This window comes from Eucyclogobius newberryi, unplaced genomic scaffold (genome assembly GCF_026437365.1).
Source record: "Eucyclogobius newberryi isolate DKJ021-1_F unplaced genomic scaffold, fEucNew1.0.hap1 SCAF_10, whole genome shotgun sequence".
Lineage (NCBI taxonomy): Eukaryota > Metazoa > Chordata > Actinopteri > Gobiiformes > Gobiidae > Eucyclogobius > Eucyclogobius newberryi.
Window position 1 is genome coordinate 37757390 of NW_027315724.1, and position 27244 is coordinate 37784633.

The 27244-nt window shown below is 45.5% G+C and overlaps 1 protein-coding gene across 2 annotated transcripts in view; it reads left to right on the forward strand.

The window, feature by feature from the left end:
- The window catches only part of nf1a (neurofibromin 1a), a 186051-nt gene that overhangs the window by 53481 nt on the left and 105326 nt on the right, over positions 1 to 27244 (forward strand). Inside the window, exons 13-21 of one of the 2 annotated variants that reach the window (XM_072456416.1) lie at positions 15248 to 15385; positions 15950 to 16063; positions 16891 to 16970; positions 17421 to 17544; positions 20536 to 20782; positions 21327 to 21400; positions 21472 to 21555; positions 21957 to 22352; positions 22815 to 22954. In XM_072456416.1, the coding sequence (XP_072312517.1) occupies positions 15248 to 15385; positions 15950 to 16063; positions 16891 to 16970; positions 17421 to 17544; positions 20536 to 20782; positions 21327 to 21400; positions 21472 to 21555; positions 21957 to 22352; positions 22815 to 22954 (1397 nt within the window). The remainder of the gene's footprint in view (positions 1 to 15247; positions 15386 to 15949; positions 16064 to 16890; positions 16971 to 17420; positions 17545 to 20535; positions 20783 to 21326; positions 21401 to 21471; positions 21556 to 21956; positions 22353 to 22814; positions 22955 to 27244) is intronic. The other variant, XM_072456423.1, reaches the window with a different exon arrangement.

The window sequence follows — 27244 nt, forward strand, 5'->3', positions numbered from 1 at the left end:
CAATTATGAGACAGTTATGAGACAGTTATGAGACTGTAATGAGACTGTAATGAGACAGTAATGAGACAGCAATGAGACAGTAATGAGACAATTATGAGACAGTTATGAGACAGTAATGAGACAGTAATGAGACAATAATGAGACAATAATGAGACAGTTATGAGACAGTTATGAGACAGTAATGAGACAGTAATGAGACAGTTATGAGACTGTAATGAGACTGTAATGAGACAGTTATGAGACAATTATGACAGTTATGAGACAGTTATGAGACAGTAATGAGACCGTAATGAGACGGTTATGAGACGGTTATGAGACAGTTATGAGACCGTTATGAGACAGTAATGAGACAGTAATGAGACAGTAATGAGACAATTATGACAGTTATGAGACAGTTATGAGACAGTAATGAGACAGTAATGAGACCGTAATGAGACGGTTATGAGACAGTTATGAGACAATTATGACAGTTATGAGACAGTTATGAGACCGTAATGAGACAGTTATGAGACCGTTATGAGACAATTATGAGACTGTAATGAGACAGTTATGAGACAATTATGACAGTTATGAGACAGTTATGAGACAGTTATGAGACTGTAATGAGACAATGAGACAGTAATGAGACAGTAATGAGACAGTTATGAGACAGTTATGAGACAGTAATGAGACAGTAATGAGACAATAATGAGACAATGATGAGACACTAATGAGACAGTAATGAGACAGTTATGAGACAGTTATGAGACAGTTATGAGACCGTAATGAGACAATTATGAGACAGTTATGAGACAATTATGACAGTTATGAGACTGTAATGAGACAGTAATGAGACAGTTATGAGACAGTTATGAGACAGTAATGAGACAGCAATGAGACAATTATGATACAGTTATGAGACTGTAATGAGACAGTAATGAGACAGTTATGAGACAATTATGAGACAGTTATGAGACAGTTATGAGACTGTAATGAGACAGTAATGAGACAGTAATGAGACAGCAATGAGACAGTAATGAGACAGTTATGAGACCGTAATGAGACAATTATGAGACAGTTATGAGACAATTATGACAGTTATGAGACTGTAATGAGACAGTAATGAGACAGTTATGAGACAGTTATGAGACAGTAATGAGACAGCAATGAGACAATTATGATACAGTTATGAGACTGTAATGAGACAGTAATGAGACAGTTATGAGACAATTATGAGACAGTTATGAGACAGTTATGAGACAGTAATGAGACAGTAATGAGACAGCAATGAGACAGTAATGAGACAATTATGAGACAGTTATGAGACAGTAATGAGACAGTAATGAGACAATAATGAGACAGTTATGAGACAGTTATGAGACAGTAATGAGACAGTAATGAGACAGTTATGAGACTGTAATGAGACTGTAATGAGACAGTTATGAGACAATTATGACAGTTATGAGACAGTTATGAGACAGTAATGAGACCGTAATGAGACGGTTATGAGACAGTTATGAGACCGTTATGAGACAGTAATGAGACAGTAATGAGACAGTAATGAGACAATTATGACAGTTATGAGACAGTTATGAGACAGTAATGAGACAGTAATGAGACCGTAATGAGACGGTTATGAGACAGTTATGAGACAATTATGACAGTTATGAGACCGTAATGAGACAGTTATGAGACCGTTATGAGACAATTATGAGACTGTAATGAGACAGTTATGAGACAATTATGACAGTTATGAGACAGTTATGAGACAGTAATGAGACCGTAATGAGACAGTTATGAGACAATTATGACAGTTATGAGACAGTTATGAGACCGTAATGAGACAGTTATGAGACCGTTATGAGACAATTATGAGACTGTAATGAGACAGTTATGAGACAATTATGACAGTTATGAGACAGTTATGAGACAGTAATGAGACCGTAATGAGACAGTTATTAGACAGTAATGAGACAGTAATGAGACCGTAATGAGACGGTTATGAGACAGTTATGAGACCGTTATGAGACAATTATGAGACTGTAATGAGACAGTTATGAGACAATTATGACAGTTATGAGACAGTTATGAGACCGTAATGAGACAGTTATGAGACCGTTATGAGACAATTATGAGACTGTAATGAGACAGTTATGAGACAATTATGACAGTTATGAGACAGTTATGAGACAATTATGAGACTGTTATGAGACTGTAATGAGACAATTATGAGACAGTTATGAGACTGTAATGAGACTGTAATGAGACAGTAATGAGACTGTAATGAGACAGTTATGAGACAGTTATGAGACAATTATGACAGTTATGAGACCGTAATGAGACAGTTATGAGACAATTATGAGACTGTAATGAGACAGTTATGAGACAATTATGACAGTTATGAGACGATTATGAGACTGTTATGAGACTGTAATGAGACAGTAATGAAACTGTAATGAGACAGTAATGAGACTGTAATGAGACAGTTATGAGACTGTAATGAGACAATTATGACAGTTATGAGACAGTTATGAGACCGTAATGAGACAGTTATGAGACCGTTATGAGACAATTATGAGACTGTAATGAGACAGTTATGAGACCGTAATGAGACAGTTATGAGACCGTTATGAGACAATTATGAGACAGTTATGAGACTGTAATGAGACGGTAATGAGACAGTAATGAGACAGTTATGAGACCGTTATGAGACAGTTATGAGACCGTTATGAGACAATTATGAGACAGTTATGAGACTGTAATGAGACAGTTATGAGACAATTATGACAGTTATGAGACAATTATGAGACTGTTATGAGACAGTTATGAGACTGTAATGAGACAGTTATGAGACCGTAATGAGACAGTTATGAGACCGTTATGAGACAGTTATGAGACAGTTATGAGACTGTAATGAGACAATTATGAGACTGTAATGAGACAATTATGAGACTGTAATGAGACAGTTATGAGACAATTATGACAGTTATGAGACAGTTATGAGACCGTAATGAGACAGTTATGAGACCGTTATGAGACAATTATGAGACTGTAATGAGACAGTTATGAGACAATTATGACAGTTATGAGACAGTTATGAGACCGTAATGAGACCGTTATGAGACAATTATGAGACTGTAATGAGACAGTTATGAGACAATTATGACAGTTATGAGACAATTATGAGACTGTTATGAGACTGTAATGAGACAGTAATGAGACAGTTATGAGACCGTTATGAGACCGTTATGAGACAGTTATGAGACCGTAATGAGACAGTTATGAGACAATTATGACAGTTATGAGACAGTTATGAGACCGTAATGAGACAGCAATGAGACAATTATGATACAGTTATGAGACTGTAATGAGACAGTAATGAGACAGTAATGAGACAGCAATGAGACAGTAATGAGACAATTATGAGACAGTTATGAGACAGTAATGAGACAGTAATGAGACAATAATGAGACAATAATGAGACAGTTATGAGACAGTTATGAGACAGTAATGAGACAGTAATGAGACAGTTATGAGACTGTAATGAGACTGTAATGAGACAGTTATGAGACAATTATGACAGTTATGAGACAGTTATGAGACAGTAATGAGACCGTAATGAGACGGTTATGAGACGGTTATGAGACAGTTATGAGACCGTTATGAGACAGTAATGAGACAGTAATGAGACAGTAATGAGACAATTATGACAGTTATGAGACAGTTATGAGACAGTAATGAGACAGTAATGAGACCGTAATGAGACGGTTATGAGACAGTTATGAGACAATTATGACAGTTATGAGACAGTTATGAGACCGTAATGAGACAGTTATGAGACCGTTATGAGACAATTATGAGACTGTAATGAGACAGTTATGAGACAATTATGACAGTTATGAGACAGTTATGAGACAGTAATGAGACCGTAATGAGACAGTTATTAGACAGTAATGAGACAGTTATGAGACAATTATGACAGTTATGAGACAGTTATGAGACCGTAATGAGACAGTTATGAGACCGTTATGAGACAATTATGAGACTGTAATGAGACAGTTATGAGACAATTATGACAGTTATGAGACAGTTATGAGACAGTAATGAGACCGTAATGAGACAGTTATTAGACAGTAATGAGACAGTAATGAGACCGTAATGAGACGGTTATGAGACGGTTATGAGACAGTTATGAGACCGTTATGAGACAATTATGAGACTGTAATGAGACAGTTATGAGACAATTATGACAGTTATGAGACAGTTATGAGACCGTAATGAGACAGTTATGAGACCGTTATGAGACAATTATGAGACTGTAATGAGACAGTTATGAGACAATTATGACAGTTATGAGACAGTTATGAGACAATTATGAGACTGTTATGAGACTGTAATGAGACAATTATGAGACAGTTATGAGACAATTATGACAGTTATGAGACCGTAATGAGACTGTAATGAGACAGTAATGAGACTGTAATGAGACAGTTATGAGACAGTTATGAGACAATTATGACAGTTATGAGACCGTAATGAGACAGTTATGAGACAATTATGAGACTGTAATGAGACAGTTATGAGACAATTATGACAGTTATGAGACAATTATGAGACTGTTATGAGACTGTAATGAGACAGTAATGAGACTGTAATGAGACAGTAATGAGACTGTAATGAGACAGTTATGAGACTGTAATGAGACAATTATGACAGTTATGAGACAGTTATGAGACCGTAATGAGACAGTTATGAGACCGTTATGAGACAATTATGAGACAGTTATGAGACTGTAATGAGACGGTAATGAGACAGTAATGAGACAGTTATGAGACCGTTATGAGACAGTTATGAGACCGTTATGAGACAATTATGAGACAGTTATGAGACTGTAATGAGACAGTTATGAGACAATTATGACAGTTATGAGACAATTATGAGACTGTTATGAGACAGTTATGAGACTGTAATGAGACAGTTATGAGACCGTAATGAGACAGTTATGAGACCGTTATGAGACAGTTATGAGACAGTTATGAGACTGTAATGAGACAATTATGAGACTGTAATGAGACAATTATGAGACCGTAATGAGACAGTTATGAGACCGTTATGAGACAGTTATGAGACAGTTATGAGACTGTAATGAGACAATTATGAGACTGTAATGAGACAATTATGAGACTGTAATGAGACAGTTATGAGACAATTATGACAGTTATGAGACAGTTATGAGACCGTAATGAGACAGTTATGAGACAGTTATGAGACTGTAATGAGACAGTTATGAGACATTTAGGACAGTTATGAGACAGTTATGAGACCGTAATGAGACAGTTATGAGACCGTAATGAGACAGTTATGAGACCGTTATGAGACAATTATGAGACTGTAATGAGACAGTTATGAGACAATTATGACAGTTATGAGACAGTTATGAGACCGTAATGAGACAGTTATGAGACCGTAATGAGACAGTTATGAGACCGTTATGAGACAATTATGAGACTGTAATGAGACAGTTATGAGACAATTATGACAGTTATGAGACAATTATGAGACTGTTATGAGACTGTAATGAGACAGTAATGAGACAGTTATGAGACCGTTATGAGACCGTTATGAGACAGTTATGAGACCGTAATGAGACAGTTATGAGACAATTATGACAGTTATGAGACAGTTATGAGACCGTAATGAGACAGTTATGAGACAGTTATGAGACCGTTATGAGACAATTATGAGACTGTAATGAGACAGTTATGAGACAATTATGACAGTTATGAGACAATTATGAGACTGTTATGAGACTGTAATGAGACAGTTATGAGACCGTTATGAGACAATTATGAGACTGTAATGAGACAGTAATGAGACTGTAATGAGACAGTTATGAGACAGTTATGAGACTGTAATGAGACAGTTATGAGACCGTTATGAGACAATTATGAGACTGTAATGAGACAGTTATGAGACAATTATGACAGTTATGAGACAATTATGAGACTGTAATGAGACGGTAATGAGACAGTTATGAGACAATTATGAGACTGTTATGAGACTGTAATGAGACAGTTATGAGACCGTAATGAGACAGTAATGAGACAGTTATGAGACAATTATGACAGTAATGAGACAGTTATGAGACAATTATGAGACAGTTATGAGACCGTTATGAGACCGTTATGAGACAGTAATGAGACAGTAATGAGACTGTAATGAGACTGTAATGAGACAATTATGAGACTGTAATGAGACAGTTATGAGACAATTATGACAGTTATGAGACAATTATGAGACTGTTATGAGACTGTAATGAGACAGTAATGAGACAGTTATGAGACAGTTATGAGACCGTTATGAGACCGTTATGAGACAGTTATGAGACCGTAATGAGACAGTTATGAGACAATTATGACAGTTATGAGACAGTTATGAGACCGTAATGAGACAATTATGATACAGTTATGAGACTGTAATGAGACAGTAATGAGACAGTTATGAGACAATTATGAGACAGTTATGAGACAGTTATGAGACTGTAATGAGACTGTAATGAGACAGTAATGAGACAGCAATGAGACAGTAATGAGACAATTATGAGACAGTTATGAGACAGTAATGAGACAGTAATGAGACAATAATGAGACAATAATGAGACAGTTATGAGACAGTTATGAGACAGTAATGAGACAGTAATGAGACAGTTATGAGACTGTAATGAGACTGTAATGAGACAGTTATGAGACAATTATGACAGTTATGAGACAGTTATGAGACAGTAATGAGACCGTAATGAGACGGTTATGAGACGGTTATGAGACAGTTATGAGACCGTTATGAGACAGTAATGAGACAGTAATGAGACAGTAATGAGACAATTATGACAGTTATGAGACAGTTATGAGACAGTAATGAGACAGTAATGAGACCGTAATGAGACGGTTATGAGACAGTTATGAGACAATTATGACAGTTATGAGACAGTTATGAGACCGTAATGAGACAGTTATGAGACCGTTATGAGACAATTATGAGACTGTAATGAGACAGTTATGAGACAATTATGACAGTTATGAGACAGTTATGAGACAGTAATGAGACCGTAATGAGACAGTTATTAGACAGTAATGAGACAGTTATGAGACAATTATGACAGTTATGAGACAGTTATGAGACCGTAATGAGACAGTTATGAGACCGTTATGAGACAATTATGAGACTGTAATGAGACAGTTATGAGACAATTATGACAGTTATGACAGTTATGAGACAGTAATGAGACCGTAATGAGACAGTTATTAGACAGTAATGAGACAGTAATGAGACCGTAATGAGACGGTTATGAGACGGTTATGAGACAGTTATGAGACCGTTATGAGACAATTATGAGACTGTAATGAGACAGTTATGAGACAATTATGACAGTTATGAGACAGTTATGAGACCGTAATGAGACAGTTATGAGACCGTTATGAGACAATTATGAGACTGTAATGAGACAGTTATGAGACAATTATGACAGTTATGAGACAGTTATGAGACAATTATGAGACTGTTATGAGACTGTAATGAGACAATTATGAGACAGTTATGAGACTGTAATGAGACTGTAATGAGACAGTAATGAGACTGTAATGAGACAGTTATGAGACAGTTATGAGACAATTATGACAGTTATGAGACCGTAATGAGACAGTTATGAGACAATTATGAGACTGTAATGAGACAGTTATGAGACAATTATGACAGTTATGAGACAATTATGAGACTGTTATGAGACTGTAATGAGACAGTAATGAGACTGTAATGAGACAGTTATGAGACTGTAATGAGACAATTATGACAGTTATGAGACAGTTATGAGACCGTAATGAGACAGTTATGAGACCGTTATGAGACAATTATGAGACAGTTATGAGACTGTAATGAGACGGTAATGAGACAGTAATGAGACAGTTATGAGACCGTTATGAGACAGTTATGAGACCGTTATGAGACAATTATGAGACAGTTATGAGACTGTAATGAGACAGTTATGAGACAATTATGACAGTTATGAGACAATTATGAGACTGTTATGAGACAGTTATGAGACTGTAATGAGACAGTTATGAGACCGTAATGAGACAGTTATGAGACCGTTATGAGACAATTATGAGACAGTTATGAGACCGTTATGAGACCGTTATGAGACAGTAATGAGACAGTAATGAGACTGTAATGAGACTGTAATGAGACTGTAATGAGACAATTATGACAGTAATGAGACAGTAATGAGACAATTATGAGACAGTTATGAGACCGTTATGAGACAATTATGAGACTGTAATGAGACAGTTATGAGACCGTAATGAGACAGTTATGAGACCGTTATGAGACAATTATGAGACAGTTATGAGACTGTAATGAGACGGTAATGAGACCGTTATGAGACAATTATGAGACAGTTATGAGACCGTAATGAGACAGTTATGAGACCGTTATGAGACAGTTATGAGACCGTTATGAGACAATTATGAGACAGTTATGAGACTGTAATGAGACAGTTATGAGACAATTATGACAGTTATGAGACAATTATGAGACTGTTATGAGACAGTTATGAGACTGTAATGAGACAGTTATGAGACCGTAATGAGACAGTTATGAGACCGTTATGAGACAGTTATGAGACAGTTATGAGACTGTAATGAGACAATTATGAGACTGTAATGAGACAATTATGAGACTGTAATGAGACAGTTATGAGACAATTATGACAGTTATGAGACAGTTATGAGACCGTAATGAGACAGTTATGAGACAGTTATGAGACCGTAATGAGACAGTTATGAGACCGTTATGAGACAATTATGAGACTGTAATGAGACAGTTATGAGACAATTATGACAGTTATGAGACAGTTATGAGACCGTAATGAGACCGTTATGAGACAATTATGAGACTGTAATGAGACAGTTATGAGACAATTATGACAGTTATGAGACAATTATGAGACTGTTATGAGACTGTAATGAGACAGTAATGAGACAGTTATGAGACCGTTATGAGACCGTTATGAGACAGTTATGAGACCGTAATGAGACAGTTATGAGACAATTATGACAGTTATGAGACAGTTATGAGACCGTAATGAGACAGCAATGAGACAATTATGATACAGTTATGAGACTGTAATGAGACAGTAATGAGACAGTTATGAGACAGTTATGAGACTGTAATGAGACAGTAATGAGACAGTAATGAGACAGCAATGAGACAGTAATGAGACAATTATGAGACAGTTATGAGACAGTAATGAGACAGTAATGAGACAATAATGAGACAATAATGAGACAGTTATGAGACAGTTATGAGACAGTAATGAGACAGTAATGAGACAGTTATGAGACTGTAATGAGACTGTAATGAGACAGTTATGAGACAATTATGACAGTTATGAGACAGTTATGAGACAGTAATGAGACCGTAATGAGACGGTTATGAGACGGTTATGAGACAGTTATGAGACCGTTATGAGACAGTAATGAGACAGTAATGAGACAGTAATGAGACAATTATGACAGTTATGAGACAGTTATGAGACAGTAATGAGACAGTAATGAGACCGTAATGAGACGGTTATGAGACAGTTATGAGACAATTATGACAGTTATGAGACAGTTATGAGACCGTAATGAGACAGTTATGAGACAGTTATGAGACAATTATGAGACTGTAATGAGACAGTTATGAGACAATTATGACAGTTATGAGACAGTTATGAGACAGTAATGAGACCGTAATGAGACAGTTATTAGACAGTAATGAGACAGTTATGAGACAATTATGACAGTTATGAGACAGTTATGAGACCGTAATGAGACAGTTATGAGACCGTTATGAGACAATTATGAGACTGTAATGAGACAGTTATGAGACAATTATGACAGTTATGAGACAGTTATGAGACAGTAATGAGACCGTAATGAGACAGTTATTAGACAATAATGAGACAGTAATGAGACCGTAATGAGACGGTTATGAGACGGTTATGAGACAGTTATGAGACCGTTATGAGACAATTATGAGACTGTAATGAGACAGTTATGAGACAATTATGACAGTTATGAGACAGTTATGAGACCGTAATGAGACAGTTATGAGACCGTTATGAGACAATTATGAGACTGTAATGAGACAGTTATGAGACAATTATGACAGTTATGAGACAGTTATGAGACAATTATGAGACTGTTATGAGACTGTAATGAGACAATTATGAGACAGTTATGAGACCGTAATGAGACTGTAATGAGACAGTAATGAGACTGTAATGAGACAGTTATGAGACAGTTATGAGACAATTATGACAGTTATGAGACCGTAATGAGACAGTTATGAGACAATTATGAGACTGTAATGAGACAGTTATGAGACAATTATGACAGTTATGAGACAATTATGAGACTGTTATGAGACTGTAATGAGACAGTAATGAGACTGTAATGAGACAGTAATGAGACTGTAATGAGACAGTTATGAGACTGTAATGAGACAATTATGACAGTTATGAGACAGTTATGAGACCGTAATGAGACAGTTATGAGACCGTTATGAGACAATTATGAGACAGTTATGAGACTGTAATGAGACGGTAATGAGACAGTAATGAGACAGTTATGAGACCGTTATGAGACAGTTATGAGACCGTTATGAGACAATTATGAGACAGTTATGAGACTGTAATGAGACAGTTATGAGACAATTATGACAGTTATGAGACAATTATGAGACTGTTATGAGACAGTTATGAGACTGTAATGAGACAGTTATGAGACCGTAATGAGACAGTTATGAGACCGTTATGAGACAGTTATGAGACAGTTATGAGACTGTAATGAGACAATTATGAGACTGTAATGAGACAATTATGAGACCGTAATGAGACAGTTATGAGACCGTTATGAGACAGTTATGAGACAGTTATGAGACTGTAATGAGACAATTATGAGACTGTAATGAGACAATTATGAGACTGTAATGAGACAGTTATGAGACAATTATGACAGTTATGAGACAGTTATGAGACCGTAATGAGACAGTTATGAGACAGTTATGAGACTGTAATGAGACAGTTATGAGACATTTAGGACAGTTATGAGACAGTTATGAGACCGTAATGAGACAGTTATGAGACCGTAATGAGACAGTTATGAGACCGTTATGAGACAATTATGAGACTGTAATGAGACAGTTATGAGACAATTATGACAGTTATGAGACAGTTATGAGACCGTAATGAGACAGTTATGAGACCGTAATGAGACAGTTATGAGACCGTTATGAGACAATTATGAGACTGTAATGAGACAGTTATGAGACAATTATGACAGTTATGAGACAATTATGAGACTGTTATGAGACTGTAATGAGACAGTAATGAGACAGTTATGAGACCGTTATGAGACCGTTATGAGACAGTTATGAGACCGTAATGAGACAGTTATGAGACAATTATGACAGTTATGAGACAGTTATGAGACCGTAATGAGACAGTTATGAGACAGTTATGAGACCGTTATGAGACAATTATGAGACTGTAATGAGACAGTTATGAGACAATTATGACAGTTATGAGACAATTATGAGACTGTTATGAGACTGTAATGAGACAGTTATGAGACCGTTATGAGACAATTATGAGACTGTAATGAGACAGTAATGAGACTGTAATGAGACAGTTATGAGACAGTTATGAGACTGTAATGAGACAGTTATGAGACCGTTATGAGACAATTATGAGACTGTAATGAGACAGTTATGAGACAATTATGACAGTTATGAGACAATTATGAGACTGTAATGAGACGGTAATGAGACAGTTATGAGACAATTATGAGACTGTTATGAGACTGTAATGAGACAGTTATGAGACCGTAATGAGACAGTAATGAGACAGTTATGAGACAATTATGACAGTAATGAGACAGTTATGAGACAATTATGAGACAGTTATGAGACCGTTATGAGACCGTTATGAGACAGTAATGAGACAGTAATGAGACTGTAATGAGACTGTAATGAGACAATTATGAGACTGTAATGAGACAGTTATGAGACAATTATGACAGTTATGAGACAATTATGAGACTGTTATGAGACTGTAATGAGACAGTAATGAGACAGTTATGAGACAGTTATGAGACCGTTATGAGACCGTTATGAGACAGTTATGAGACCGTAATGAGACAGTTATGAGACAATTATGACAGTTATGAGACAGTTATGAGACCGTAATGAGACAATTATGATACAGTTATGAGACTGTAATGAGACAGTAATGAGACAGTTATGAGACAATTATGAGACAGTTATGAGACAGTTATGAGACTGTAATGAGACTGTAATGAGACAGTAATGAGACAGCAATGAGACAGTAATGAGACAATTATGAGACAGTTATGAGACAGTAATGAGACAGTAATGAGACAATAATGAGACAATAATGAGACAGTTATGAGACAGTTATGAGACAGTAATGAGACAGTAATGAGACAGTTATGAGACTGTAATGAGACTGTAATGAGACAGTTATGAGACAATTATGACAGTTATGAGACAGTTATGAGACAGTAATGAGACCGTAATGAGACGGTTATGAGACAGTTATGAGACAATTATGACAGTTATGAGACAGTTATGAGACCGTAATGAGACAGTTATGAGACCGTTATGAGACAATTATGAGACTGTAATGAGACAGTTATGAGACAATTATGACAGTTATGAGACAGTTATGAGACAGTAATGAGACCGTAATGAGACAGTTATTAGACAGTAATGAGACAGTTATGAGACAATTATGACAGTTATGAGACAGTTATGAGACCGTAATGAGACAGTTATGAGACCGTTATGAGACAATTATGAGACTGTAATGAGACAGTTATGAGACAATTATGACAGTTATGACAGTTATGAGACAGTAATGAGACCGTAATGAGACAGTTATTAGACAGTAATGAGACAGTAATGAGACAGTAATGAGACGGTTATGAGACGGTTATGAGACAGTTATGAGACCGTTATGAGACAATTATGAGACTGTAATGAGACAGTTATGAGACAATTATGACAGTTATGAGACAGTTATGAGACCGTAATGAGACAGTTATGAGACCGTTATGAGACAATTATGAGACTGTAATGAGACAGTTATGAGACAATTATGACAGTTATGAGACAGTTATGAGACAATTATGAGACTGTTATGAGACTGTAATGAGACAATTATGAGACAGTTATGAGACTGTAATGAGACTGTAATGAGACAGTAATGAGACTGTAATGAGACAGTTATGAGACAGTTATGAGACAATTATGACAGTTATGAGACCGTAATGAGACAGTTATGAGACAATTATGAGACTGTAATGAGACAGTTATGAGACAATTATGACAGTTATGAGACAATTATGAGACTGTTATGAGACTGTAATGAGACAGTAATGAGACTGTAATGAGACAGTTATGAGACTGTAATGAGACAATTATGACAGTTATGAGACAGTTATGAGACCGTAATGAGACAGTTATGAGACCGTTATGAGACAATTATGAGACAGTTATGAGACTGTAATGAGACGGTAATGAGACAGTAATGAGACAGTTATGAGACCGTTATGAGACAGTTATGAGACCGTTATGAGACAATTATGAGACAGTTATGAGACTGTAATGAGACAGTTATGAGACAATTATGACAGTTATGAGACAATTATGAGACTGTTATGAGACAGTTATGAGACTGTAATGAGACAGTTATGAGACCGTAATGAGACAGTTATGAGACCGTTATGAGACAGTTATGAGACAGTTATGAGACTGTAATGAGACAATTATGAGACTGTAATGAGACAATTATGAGACTGTAATGAGACAGTTATGAGACAATTATGACAGTTATGAGACAGTTATGAGACCGTAATGAGACAGTTATGAGACAGTTATGAGACTGTAATGAGACAGTTATGAGACAATTATGACAGTTATGAGACAGTTATGAGACCGTAATGAGACAGTTATGAGACCGTAATGAGACAGTTATGAGACCGTTATGAGACAATTATGAGACTGTAATGAGACAGTTATGAGACAATTATGACAGTTATGAGACAGTTATGAGACCGTAATGAGACCGTTATGAGACAATTATGAGACTGTAATGAGACAGTTATGAGACAATTATGACAGTTATGAGACAATTATGAGACTGTTATGAGACTGTAATGAGACAGTAATGAGACAGTTATGAGACCGTTATGAGACCGTTATGAGACAGTTATGAGACCGTAATGAGACAGTTATGAGACAATTATGACAGTTATGAGACAGTTATGAGACCATAATGAGACAGTTATGAGACAGTTATGAGACCGTTATGAGACAATTATGAGACTGTAATGAGACAGTTATGAGACAATTATGACAGTTATGAGACAATTATGAGACTGTTATGAGACTGTAATGAGACAGTTATGAGACCGTTATGAGACAATTGAGACTGTAATGAGACTGTAATGAGACTGTAATGAGACTGTAATGAGACAGTTATGAGACAGTTATGAGACTGTAATGAGACAGTTATGAGACCGTTATGAGACAATTATGAGACTGTAATGAGACAGTTATGAGACAATTATGACAGTTATGAGACAATTATGAGACTGTAATGAGACTGTAATGAGACAGTTATGAGACCGTAATGAGACAGTAATGAGACAGTTATGAGACAATTATGACAGTAATGAGACAGTTATGAGACAATTATGAGACAGTTATGAGACCGTTATGAGACCGTTATGAGACAGTAATGAGACAGTAATGAGACTGTAATGAGACTGTAATGAGACAATTATGACAGTAATGAGACAGTAATGAGACAATTATGAGACAGTTATGAGACCGTTATGAGACAATTATGAGACTGTAATGAGACAGTTATGAGACTGTAATGAGACAGTTATGAGACTGTAATGAGACAATTATGAGAGTAATGAGAGTTAGTACTGTCTCATAAGACGATAACGAGACAGGAATGAGAGAGTTGAGACAATATTGAGATAATTATGAGAGAATGAGAGACGGTAGTTTTTTTTAATGGTACGGTGTAAAACACATACTTTGAAGAAGTACAACTACAGTAAGATCATAAAAAAACAAGAATGAAAGTTGTTTTAGTGATAAACCAGGATAAAATGGTTGATCAAACTCTGTTCTCCAGAGTCTGACGTTCAAAGGGAAGATGTCGACGAGCCTGAAGTTCAAGGAGAAGGCCACGGACCTGGACACGCGCAGCCACAAGTGCCTCCTGCTCGCTCTGGTCAAACTCATCCACGCTGACCCCAAACTCATGCTGCATGTGAGTCCAGTGACCACAAGGGGGCAGCATGTCTGTGCTTCTGCGGTGGATAAATGTGCAAAGAAATGTGAAGCGTGGATTTGACGGCCTTGATACTCGAGATGATTTGGTTAAACGATCATCAGGATTATTCAAGTCGCAATCGTAATAAATAAATAAAAATAATCTAAATGTAAAGTGCTTTTTAACTTTATCTTATTATTCACTCAGTTCATAAATCTGGTGACACACTCCAGGATTGAGGTTCTTTTTGACATTATGAAAAGTCACTTCATAAAAAGATCCTCGAGATTGAACAGATGAATCTTGAACAATCGTTGAATCTTTCCGTTTCTAGTCACAGTAATTGTTCAACTTCATAATTATATCATGACTTCCTGACTAATGACAAGTCATAGGAACACGTTTGAGGCTCCACAGTCCAGCTCTCCACTGGACAAGGCCGTCTTTGTCACATTTGTCTCACTTGGACATGTTCTGAAGAGTGGACCATGTGCTCAGAATGAGTTTGGACGTTGGGATCTTCTTTTCATTATTCTGTTGTTGGTGTGCTCTTGTCGGCAGAATCCCGTGAAGCAGTCGGCCGAGATGCAGAGCAGCACGGCGGAGCTCATGACGGGCCTGGTGCAGCTCGTGCCCCTCACAAACACCACGCAGCTGTCCCAGGAGGCCATGGAGGTCAGAGGAAGCTCAGAGGAAGCTCAGGGGGAGCTCGGGGGAACCTCCAGGGGAACCTCCAGGGGAACCTCCAGGGGTACCTCAGAGGAACCTCAGGGGAACCTCCAGGGGAACCTCCAGGGGAACCTCCAGGGGAACCTCCAGAGGAACCTCAGGGGAACCTCAGGGGAACCTCCAGGGTAACCTCCAGGGTAACCTCCAGGGGAACCTCCAGGGGAACCTCAGAGGAACCTCAGGGGAACCTCCAGGGGAACCTCCAGGGGAACCTCCAGGGGAACCTCCAGAGGAACCTCAGGGGAACCTCAGGGGAACCTCCAGGGTAACCTCCAGGGGAACCTCCAGGGGAACCTCCAGGGGAACCTCCAGGGGAACCTCCAGGGGAACCTCCAGGGGAAGCTCAGAGGAACCTCAGGGGAACCTCCAGGGGAACCTCCAGGGGAACCTCCAGGGGAAGCTCAGAGTAGCACTGACTCTGCTTTAGTACAACGGAGAAGCCAGAAACTGCTCTTTAGTCTTGCTCAAGTTGAGTTAGAGGTCCAAGAAAACTCCAGTGAGCTGAGAAAGTATTACTAGTACTTTAGTAGTATTTGTAGAAGTAACATTTGATTTATAATTAGAAGGAAAAACACGTTAAATGATGCAGAGAATGTAGTATTATTAAAGGACATTCCACAAAAATGAGATGAACCAACTAAATGAATACTGACTGAAATAAGCAAAATATTTACCATTATGAGCAAAGGTATGATGTCTGAGAAGAACAGTAGTGCTAAAGGTTACTGGAGTACATGTCCTGGAGTACATGTGAGTTTGGTGTTTGTGTCCAGGCGTTGTTGGTGCTGCATCAGCCTGAGACCATCGAGCTGTGGAATCCTGAATCTCCCATCGAGACCTTCTGGGACATCAGGTGAGTGCGAGGCTGAAGCTGCTCTGGAGACGGGGACACAGACACCAACATGTCACGTCGGAATCTCAATGTCTAGAACACAGTATACAGACAGAATGAGCCACAGCGGGAGCCACAGGGCGAGCCACAGGGCGAGCTACAGCGGGAGCCACAGGGCGAGCCACAGGGCGAGCTACAGCGGGAGCCACAGGGCGAGCCACAGGGCGAGCTACAGCGGGAGCCACAGGGCGAGCCACAGGGCGAGCTACAGCGGGAGCCACAGGGCGAGCCACAGGGCGAGCTACAGCGGGCGCCACAGGACGTTCTAATGACTTGAGCATATTTATAAAAACATTTCACTTCAACAGCTTCAAATGTGTGACTTTCATAATGGATTTATGAGTGGATATAAAGAAGAGGTCTGTGTGACCCTTGACCCCAGACTGAGGCGTGTCTCTTTTCGCTCTACAGTTCTCAGGTGCTGTCTATGATTTGCCGGAAGCTGATCGGTCAGCAGATCGTGAACGGGACGGAGGTTCTGAAGTGGCTCAGGGAGATCCTCATCTGCAGGAACAAGTTTCTGCTCAAGAACAAGGTCTTTACCCAGGCCTTTACCCAGCCCTTTACCCAGGCCTTTACCCAGGCCTTTACCCAGGCCTTTACCCAGCCCTTTACCCAGGCCTTTACCCAGCCCTTTACCCAGCCCTTTACCCAGCCCTTTACCCAGCCCTTTACCCAGCCCTTTACCCAGCCCTTTACCCAGCCCTTTACCCAGCCCTTTACCCAGCCCTTTACCCAGGCCTTTACCCAGCCCTTTACCCAGCCCTTTACCCAGCCCTTTACCCAGCCCTTTACCCAGCCCTTTACCCAGCCCTTTACCCAGCCCTTTACCCAGCCCTTTACCCAGCCCTTTACCCAGCCCTTTACCCAGGCCTTTACCCAGGCCTTTACCCAGGCCTTTACCCAGGCCTTTACCCAGGCCTTTACCCAGGCCTTTACCCAGGCCTTTACCCAGGCCTTTACCCAGGCCTTTACCCAGCCCTTTACCCAGGCCTTTACCCAGCCCTTTACCCAGCCCTTTACCCAGCCCTTTACCCAGCCCTTTACCCAGCCCTTTACCCAGGCCTTTACCCAGCCCTTTACCCAGCCCTTTACCCAGCCCTTTACCCAGCCCTTTACCCAGCCCTTTACCCAGCCCTTTACCCAGGCCTTTACCCAGGCCTTTACCCAGCCCTTTACCCAGCCCTTTACCCAGCCCTTTACCCAGCCCTTTGCCCAGCCCTTTGCCCAGCCCTTTACCCAGCCTTTACCCAGCCTTTACCCAGGCCTTTACCCAGGCCTTTACCCAGGCCTTTACCCAGGCCTTTACCCAGGCCTTTACCCAGGCCTTTACCCAGGCCTTTACCCAGGCCTTTACCCAGGCCTTTACCCAGCCCTGTACCCAGCCCTGTACCCAGCCCTTTACCCAGCCCTGTACCCAGGCCTTTACCCAGGCCTTTACCCAGGCCTTTACCCAGGCCTTTACCCAGGCCTTTACCCAGGCCTTTACCCAGCCCTTTACCCAGCCCTTTACCCAGCCCTGTACCCAGGCCTTTACCCAGCCCTTTACCCAGCCCTTTACCCAGCCCTTTACCCAGCCCTTTACCCAGGCCTTTACCCAGGCCTTTACCCAGGCCTTTACCCAGGCCTTTACCCAGCCCTTTACCCAGCCCTTTACCCAGCCCTTTACCCAGGCCTTTACCCAGGCCTTTACCCAGCCCTTTACCCAGGCCTTTACCCAGCCCTTTACCCAGCCCTTTACCCAGGCCTTTACCCAGGCCTTTACCCAGGCCTTTACCCAGCCCTTTACCCAGGCCTTTACCCAGCCCTTTACCCAGCCCTTTACCCAGCCCTTTACCCAGGCCTTTACCCAGCCTTTACCCAGCCTTTACCCAGCCCTTTACCCAGCCCTTTACCCAGCCCTTTACCCAGCCCTTTACCCAGCCCTTTACCCAGCCCTTTACCCAGCCCTTTACCCAGCCCTTTACCCAGCCCTTTACCCAGCCCTTACCCAGGCCTTTACCCAGGCCTTTACCCAGCCCTTTACCCAGCCCTTTACCCAGCCCTTTACCCAGCCCTTTACCCAGCCTTTACCCAGCCCTTTACCCAGCCCTTTACCCAGCCCTTTACCCAGCCTTTACCCATCCCTTACCCAGGCCTTTACCCAGGCCTTTACCCAGCCCTTTACCCAGCCTTTACCCAGCCCTTTACCCAGCCCTTTACCCAGCCCTTTACCCAGCCCTTTACCCAGCCCTTTACCCAGCCCTTTACCCAGGCCTTTACCCAGGCCTTTACCCAGCCCTTTACCCAGCCCTTTACCCAGCCCTTTACCCAGCCCTTTACCCAGGCCTTTACCCAGGCCTTTACCCAGCCTTTACCCAGCCTTTACCCAGCCCTTTACCCAGCCCTTTACCCAGCCCTTTACCCAGCCCTTTACCCAGCCCTTTACCCAGCCTTTACCCAGCCCTTTACCCAGCCCTTTACCCAGCCCTTACCCAGCCCTTTACCCAGCCCTTTACCCAGCCCTTTACCCAGCCCTTTACCCAGGCCTTTACCCAGCCCTTTACCCAGCCCTTTGCCCAGCCCTTTGCCCAGCCCTTTACCCAGCCTTTACCCAGGCCTTTACCCAGGCCTTTACCCAGGCCTTTACCCAGGCCTTTACCCAGGCCTTTACCCAGGCCTTTACCCAGCCCTTTACCCAGGCCTTTACCCAGCCCTTTACCCAGCCCTTTACCCAGCCCTGTACCCAGCCCTTTACCCAGCCCTGTACCCAGCCCTTTACCCAGCCCTGTACCCAGGCCTTTACCCAGCCCTGTACCCAGCCCTGTACCCAGCCCTTTACCCAGGCCTTTACCCAGCCCTTTACCCAGCCCTTTACCCAGCCCTGTACCCAGGCCTTTACCCAGCCCTTTACCCAGCCCTGTACCCAGCCCTGTACCCAGCCCTGTACCCAGCCCTGTACCCAGCCCTGTACCCAGCCCTGTACCCAGCCCTGTACCCAGGCCTTTACCCAGGCCTTTACCCAGCCCTGTACCCAGCCCTGTACCCAGGCCTTTACCCAGTCCTTTACCCAGCCCTTTACCCAGCCCTGTACCCAGCCCTGTACCCAGCCCTGTACCCAGCCCTGTACCCAGCCCTGTACCCAGCCCTGTACCCAGCCCTGTACCCAGCCCTGTACCCAGCCCTGTACCCAGCCCTGTACCCAGGCCTTTACCCAGGCCTGTACCCAGCCCTGTACCCAGCCCTTTACCCAGCCCTTTACCCAGCCCTTTACCCAGGCCTTTACCCAGGCCTTTACCCAGGCCTTTACCCAGCCCTTTACCCAGGCCTTTACCCAGGCCTTTACCCAGGCCTTTACCCAGCCCTGTACCCAGCCCTGTACCCAGGCCTTTACCCAGGCCTTTACCCAGGCCTTTACCCAGGCCTTTACCCAGCCCTGTACCCAGCCCTGTACCCAGCCCTTTACCCAGCCCTTTACCCAGCCCTGTACCCAGGCCTTTACCCAGGCCTTTACAGAAGGGTCCAAACGTTCCCTGTGTGTTTCCAGGAGTGTGCGACGGTGGGCAGTGCCATCTCCGTGTGTCGCCAGGCGCAGACACAGCTGGAGGTGTGTCTCTACATGTTCCTGTGGAGCCCGGACACGGAGGCGGTGCTGGTGGCCATGTCCTGCTTCAGACACCTGTGTGAGGAGGCCGACATCCGGAGTGCGGCCGACGAGGTCCCGGTCCAGAACATCCTCCCCAACTACGCCACCTTCAGCGAGCTCGCCTCCGTCAGCAACATGATGGGCACAGGCCAGTGGACTCTCTAGTAGACTCTCTCAGCTAGAGCTAAAGTTAGAGTTAGAGTTAGGGCTAAAGCTACAGTTAGAGCTAAGCTAGAGTTAGAGCTGCAGTTAGAGCCAAAGCTAGAGCTAAAGCTAAAGTTGGAACTAAAGTTGGAGCTAGAGTTAGAGCTAAGCTAGAGTTGGAGCTAGTCTGAGTATGTGGGCTGTACCCAAATTCATATAATAAAGTAAAATGCGTTTTGCCTCAGCACAGCTCTTTATGAAGCATCTAATTATGAAGCATTTTATTCTCTACAAAACAGGATGTGCGCTGTTAGCATGCTAATATGCTAATGTATTGTCTGGGGTCTGAAAGTTGAAAAATGTGTTTATTTTCCAATTTTCTGTTGAGGGCGAAAAAACATTTTGTCAGTTTCAAGTCAACGTTGCCATTTTATTGACTTAGCGCATTAGCACGTACAAACCGAGATTAGCACTAGCGCCTGTAGCCGTGGTAGGAGCAGTCGCGGCGCACTTCTTCACGTTCTGACCTCACGTGTCGGTCTTCTCAGGTCGCTCCACGTTACAGAAGAGGGTCATGGCTTTGCTACGGCGGGTGGAGCAGCCCACGCCCGGAAACATCGAGGTAATGAGCCGTTGCCGTCGACATTAACTCCGCTTTAGCCGTTAGCGCTAACCGTTTGTCTGCGTCTCCAGGCCTGGGAGGACACTCACGCCAAATGGGACCAAGTCACAAAACAGATCCTCAACTTCCCCAAAAACAAAGCGGATGACGGACAGGTGAATATTAGAGTTTAATATGTTTATCTCCCCAGACAAATCATGACTTTTTCAACCTTTACTTAACTGAAATCGTGGTTCTCCAGCGCTCGAAATGGCCTTTTTCATTACGATTTTAGTTTAGTTTATTATTTTAAAAACCACATTGGAAAGAAATGTGCAAAAAAGTTCAAAGTTCACACCAAACATCTAAAACAACCGCACGAACTACAAAATACTAAAAGTACTGGAACATTTGTCGCTGTGAAAGTGCGTGAGCTAAAATAATGTGTAATAGTGAATAAGTCCTTAAAGCCCTGGTCCTCTTCTTCTTCTGTCTTCACTGTTTGGTTCCCGGTGAACAGCCGTTGCCGTGGTAATGACTGAATGATATGTATGATTAATAAGCGTTGCTCTTGCAGCAGGAGTGGATCAACATGACCGGCTTCCTGTGCGCTCTGGGCGGAGTCTGTCTGCAGCAGCGTAGCACCCCGGGGCCCGCCACCTACAGCCCCCCGATGGGCCCCATGTCCGAGCGGAAGCACTCCATGATCTCCATGGGCCTGTGCGACGGCTCCATCGGCCTGGGCTCCTCCTGCGCCTCCTCGGCCTCCAGCGAGAGCCCGGTCAGCAGGTTTCTGGACCGACTCCTGGCGCTGCTGGTCTGCGGACACGATCGGGTCGGACTCCACGTCAGGACCAACGTGAAGGACCTGCTGGGACTGGAGCTGAGTCCGGCCCTGTACCCGATGCTCTTCAATAAACTCTTCAATAAACTCAGGAACAGCATCGGCAAGTTCTTCGACACACAAGGCCCGGTGAGTGAGACCTGAACGTGCCACAAAGTCACTTCTACTCACAATCGCCCAAGGTTTACAACGAGCGACATTCACAGAGGAACTTGTTTGGGCGTCATAGGTCTCCTTTAATCCACTAAAGTCTCCTTTAATCCACTAAAGTCTCCTTTAATCCACTAAAGTCTCCTTTAATCCACTAAAGTCTCCTTTAATCCACTAAAGTCTCCTTTAATCCACTAAAGTCTCCTTTAATCCACTAAAGTCTCTGTTCAGTCAGAGGAACCGGCCAGTTCCCCACGGAGAACGGGGCCGGTCCCCAGAGTTTTGTTTTGAATTAGTTTGAACTCTGAATATTCTCCTCCTCCTCCTCCTCCTCCTCCTCCTCCTCCTCCTCCTCCTCCTCCTCCTCCTCCTCCCCCTCTCTCCTCCTCCCCCTCTCTCCTCCCCCTCTCTCCTCCTCTCCTCCTCTCCTCTCCTCCTCAGGTTCCCATTAATGACACAAACACTCAGTTTGTGGAGCAGACCATTGCCATCATGAAGAACCTCCTGGACAACCACACTGATGGCAGCTCTGAGCACCTGGGCCAGGCAAGCATCGAGACCATGATGCTGAACCTCGTCAGGTCAGACACGTTCTCTCCAGGTCCAAACACACGCCACGAACACGCGCCACAAACACGCGCCACGAACACGCGCCACGAACACGCGCCACGAACACGCCACGAACACGCCACGAACACGCGCCACGAACACGCGCCACGAACACGCGCCACGAACACGCCACGAACACGCCACGAACACACACCACGAACACGCGCCACGAACACGCGCCACGAACACGCGCCACGAACACGCCACGAACACGCCACGAACACGCGCCACGAACACGCGCCACGAACACGCGCCACGAACACGCGCCACGAACACACCACGAACACGCCACGAACACACGCCACGAACACACGCCACGAACACGCGCCACGAACACGCGCCACGAACACGCCACGAACACGCGCCACGAACACGCCACGAACACGCGCCACGAACACGTGCCACGAACACACGCCACGAACACGCGCCACGAACACGCGCCACGAACACGCGCCACGAACACGCCACGAACACGCGCCACGAGCACGCCACGAACACGCGCCACGAACACGCGCCACGAACACGCGCCACGAACACGCACCACGAACACGCCACGAACACGCGCCACGAACACGCCACGAACACACGCCACGAACACGTGCCACGAACACGCCACGAACACACGCCACGAACACGCGCCACGAACACACGCCACGAACACGCGCCACGAACACGCGCCACGAACACGCGCCACGAACACGCGCCACGAACACGCCACGAACACGCCACGAACACGCGCCACGAACACGCGCCACGAACACGCGCCACGAACACGCGCCACGAACACGTCATGAACACACGCCACGAACACACGCCACGAACACGCGCCACGAACACGCGCCACGAACACGCCACGAACACGCGCCACGAACACGCCACGAACACGCGCCACGAACACGCGCCACGAACACGCGCCACGAACACGCGCCACGAACACGCCACGAACACGCGCCACGAACACGCCACAAACACACGCCACGAACACGTGCCACGAACACGCGCCACGAACACGCGCCACGAACACACGCCACGAACACGCGCCACGAACACGCGCCACGTACACGCGCCACGAACACGCCACGAACACGCGCCACGAACACGCGCCACGAACACGCGCCACGAACACGCGCCACGAACACACCACGAACACACGCCACGAACACACGCCACGAACACGCGCCACGAACACGCGCCACGAACACGCGCCACAAACACGCCACGAACACACCACGAACACGCCACAAACACGCCACGAACACGCGCCACGAACACGTGCCACGAACACACCACGAACACACCACGAACACGGCACGAACACACCACGAACACGCCACGAACACGCGCCACGAACACGCGCCACAAACACACCACGAACACGCCACGAACACGCGCCACGAACACGCGCCACGAACACGCCACGAACACGCGCCACGAACACGCCACGAACACGCGCCACGAACACGCCACGAACACACGCCACGAACACACGCCACGAACACGCGCCACGAACACGCGCCACGAACACGCCACGAACACACGCCACGAACACGCCACGAACACGCGCCACGAACACGCGCCACGAACACGCGCCACGAACACGCGCCACGAACACGCCACGAACACGCGCCACGAACACGCCACGAACACACGCCACGAACACGTGCCACGAACACGCGCCACGAACACGCCACGAACACGCGCCACGAACACGCCACGAACACACGCCACGAACACACGCCACGAACACGCGCCACGAACACGCGCCACGAATACGCGCCACGAACACGCGCCACGAACACGCCACGAACACGCCACGAACACGCGCCACGAACACGCGCCACGAACACGCGCCACGAACACGCGCCACGAACACACCACGAACACGTCACGAACACACGCCACGAACACACGCCACGAACACGCGCCACGAACACGCGCCACGAACACGCCACAAACACGCGCCACGAACACGCCACGAACACGCGCCACGAACACGCGCCACGAACACGCGCCACGAACACGCGCCACGAACACGCCACGAACACGCGCCACGAACACGCCACGAACACACGCCACGAACACGTGCCACGAACACGCGCCACGAACACGCCACGAACACACGCCACGAACACGCGCCACGAACACACGCCACGAACACGCGCCACGAACACGCGCCACGAACACGCCACGAACACACGCCACGAACACGCGCCACGAACACGCGCCACGAACACGCGCCACGAACACGCGCCACGAACACGCGCCACGAACACGCCACGAACACACGCCACGAACACACGCCACGAACACACGCCACGAACACGCGCCACGAACACGCGCCACAAACACGCCACGAACACGCCACGAACACACCACGAACACGCCACGAACACGCCACGAACACGCCACGAACACGTGCCACGAACACACCACGAACACACCACGAACACGGCACGAACACGCGCCACGAACACGCGCCACGAACACGCGCCACGAACACGCCACGAACACACGCCACGAACACACCACGAACACGCCACGAACACGCGCCACGAACACGCGCCACGAACACACCACGAACACGCCACGAACACACGCCACGAACACGCGCCACGAACACGCGCCACGAACACGCCACGAACACGCCACGAACACACCACGAACACGCCACGAACACGCGCCACGAACACGCCACGAACACACGCCACGAACACACCACAAACACGCCACGAACACGCGCCACGAACACGCGCCACGAACACGCCACGAACACGCGCCACGAACACACGCCACGAACACGCCACGAACACGCCACGAACACACGCCACGAACACGCGCCACAAACACACCACGAACACGCCACGAACACGCGCCACGTACACGCGCCACAAACACACCACGAACACGCCACGAACACACCACGAACACGCCACGAACACACGCCACGAACACGCGCCACGAACACACCACGAACACACCACGAACACGGCACGAACACACCACGAACACGCGCCACGAACACGCGCCACAAACACACCACGAACACGCCACGAACACACGCCACGAACACACCACGAACACGCCACGAACACGCGCCACGAACACGCGCCACGAACACACCACGAACACGCCACGAACACGCCACGAACACGCCACGAACACGCGCCACGAACACGCGCCACGAACACGCCACGAACACACGCCACGAACACACCACGAACACGCCACGAACACGCGCCACGAACACGCGCCACGAACACACCACGAACACGCCACGAACACACGCCACGAACACGCGCCACGAACACGCCACGAACACGCCACGAACACGCCACGAACACGCCACGAACACGCGCCACGAACACGCCACGAACACGCGCCACGAACACGCCACGAACACGCGCCACGAACACACGCCACGAACACGCCACGAACACACGCCACGAACACGCGCCACGAACACACCACGAACACGCCACGAACACGCCACCAACACGCGCCACGTACACGCGCCACGAACACACCACGAACACGCCACGAACACACCACGAACACGCCACGAACACACGCCACGAACACGCGCCACGAACACACCACGAACACACCACGAACACGGCACGAACACACCACGAACACGCGCCACAAACACACCACGAACACGCCACGAACACACGCCACGAACACACCACGAACACGCCACGAACACGCGCCACTAACACGCGCCACGAACACACCACGAACACACCACGAACACGCCACGAACACGCCACGAACACGCGCCACGAACACGCGCCACGAACACGCGCCACGAACACGCCACGAACACACGCCACGAACACACCACGAACACGCCACGAACACGCGCCACGAACACGCGCCACGAACACACCATGAACACGCCACGAACACACGCCACGAACACGCGCCACGAACACGCCACGAACACGCCACGAACACACCACGAACACGTCACGAACACGCGCCACGAACACGCCACGAACACGCGCCACGAACACGCGCCACGAACACGCCACGAACACGCGCCACGAACACACGCCACGAACACGCCACGAACACGCCACGAACACGCCACTAACACACGCCACTAACACACGCCACGAACACGCGCCACGAACATGCGCCACGAACACGCGCCACGAACACACGCCACGAACACGCGCCACGAACATGCGCCACGAACACGCCACGAACACGCCACGAACACGCCACTAACACACGCCACGAACACGCGCCACGAACAC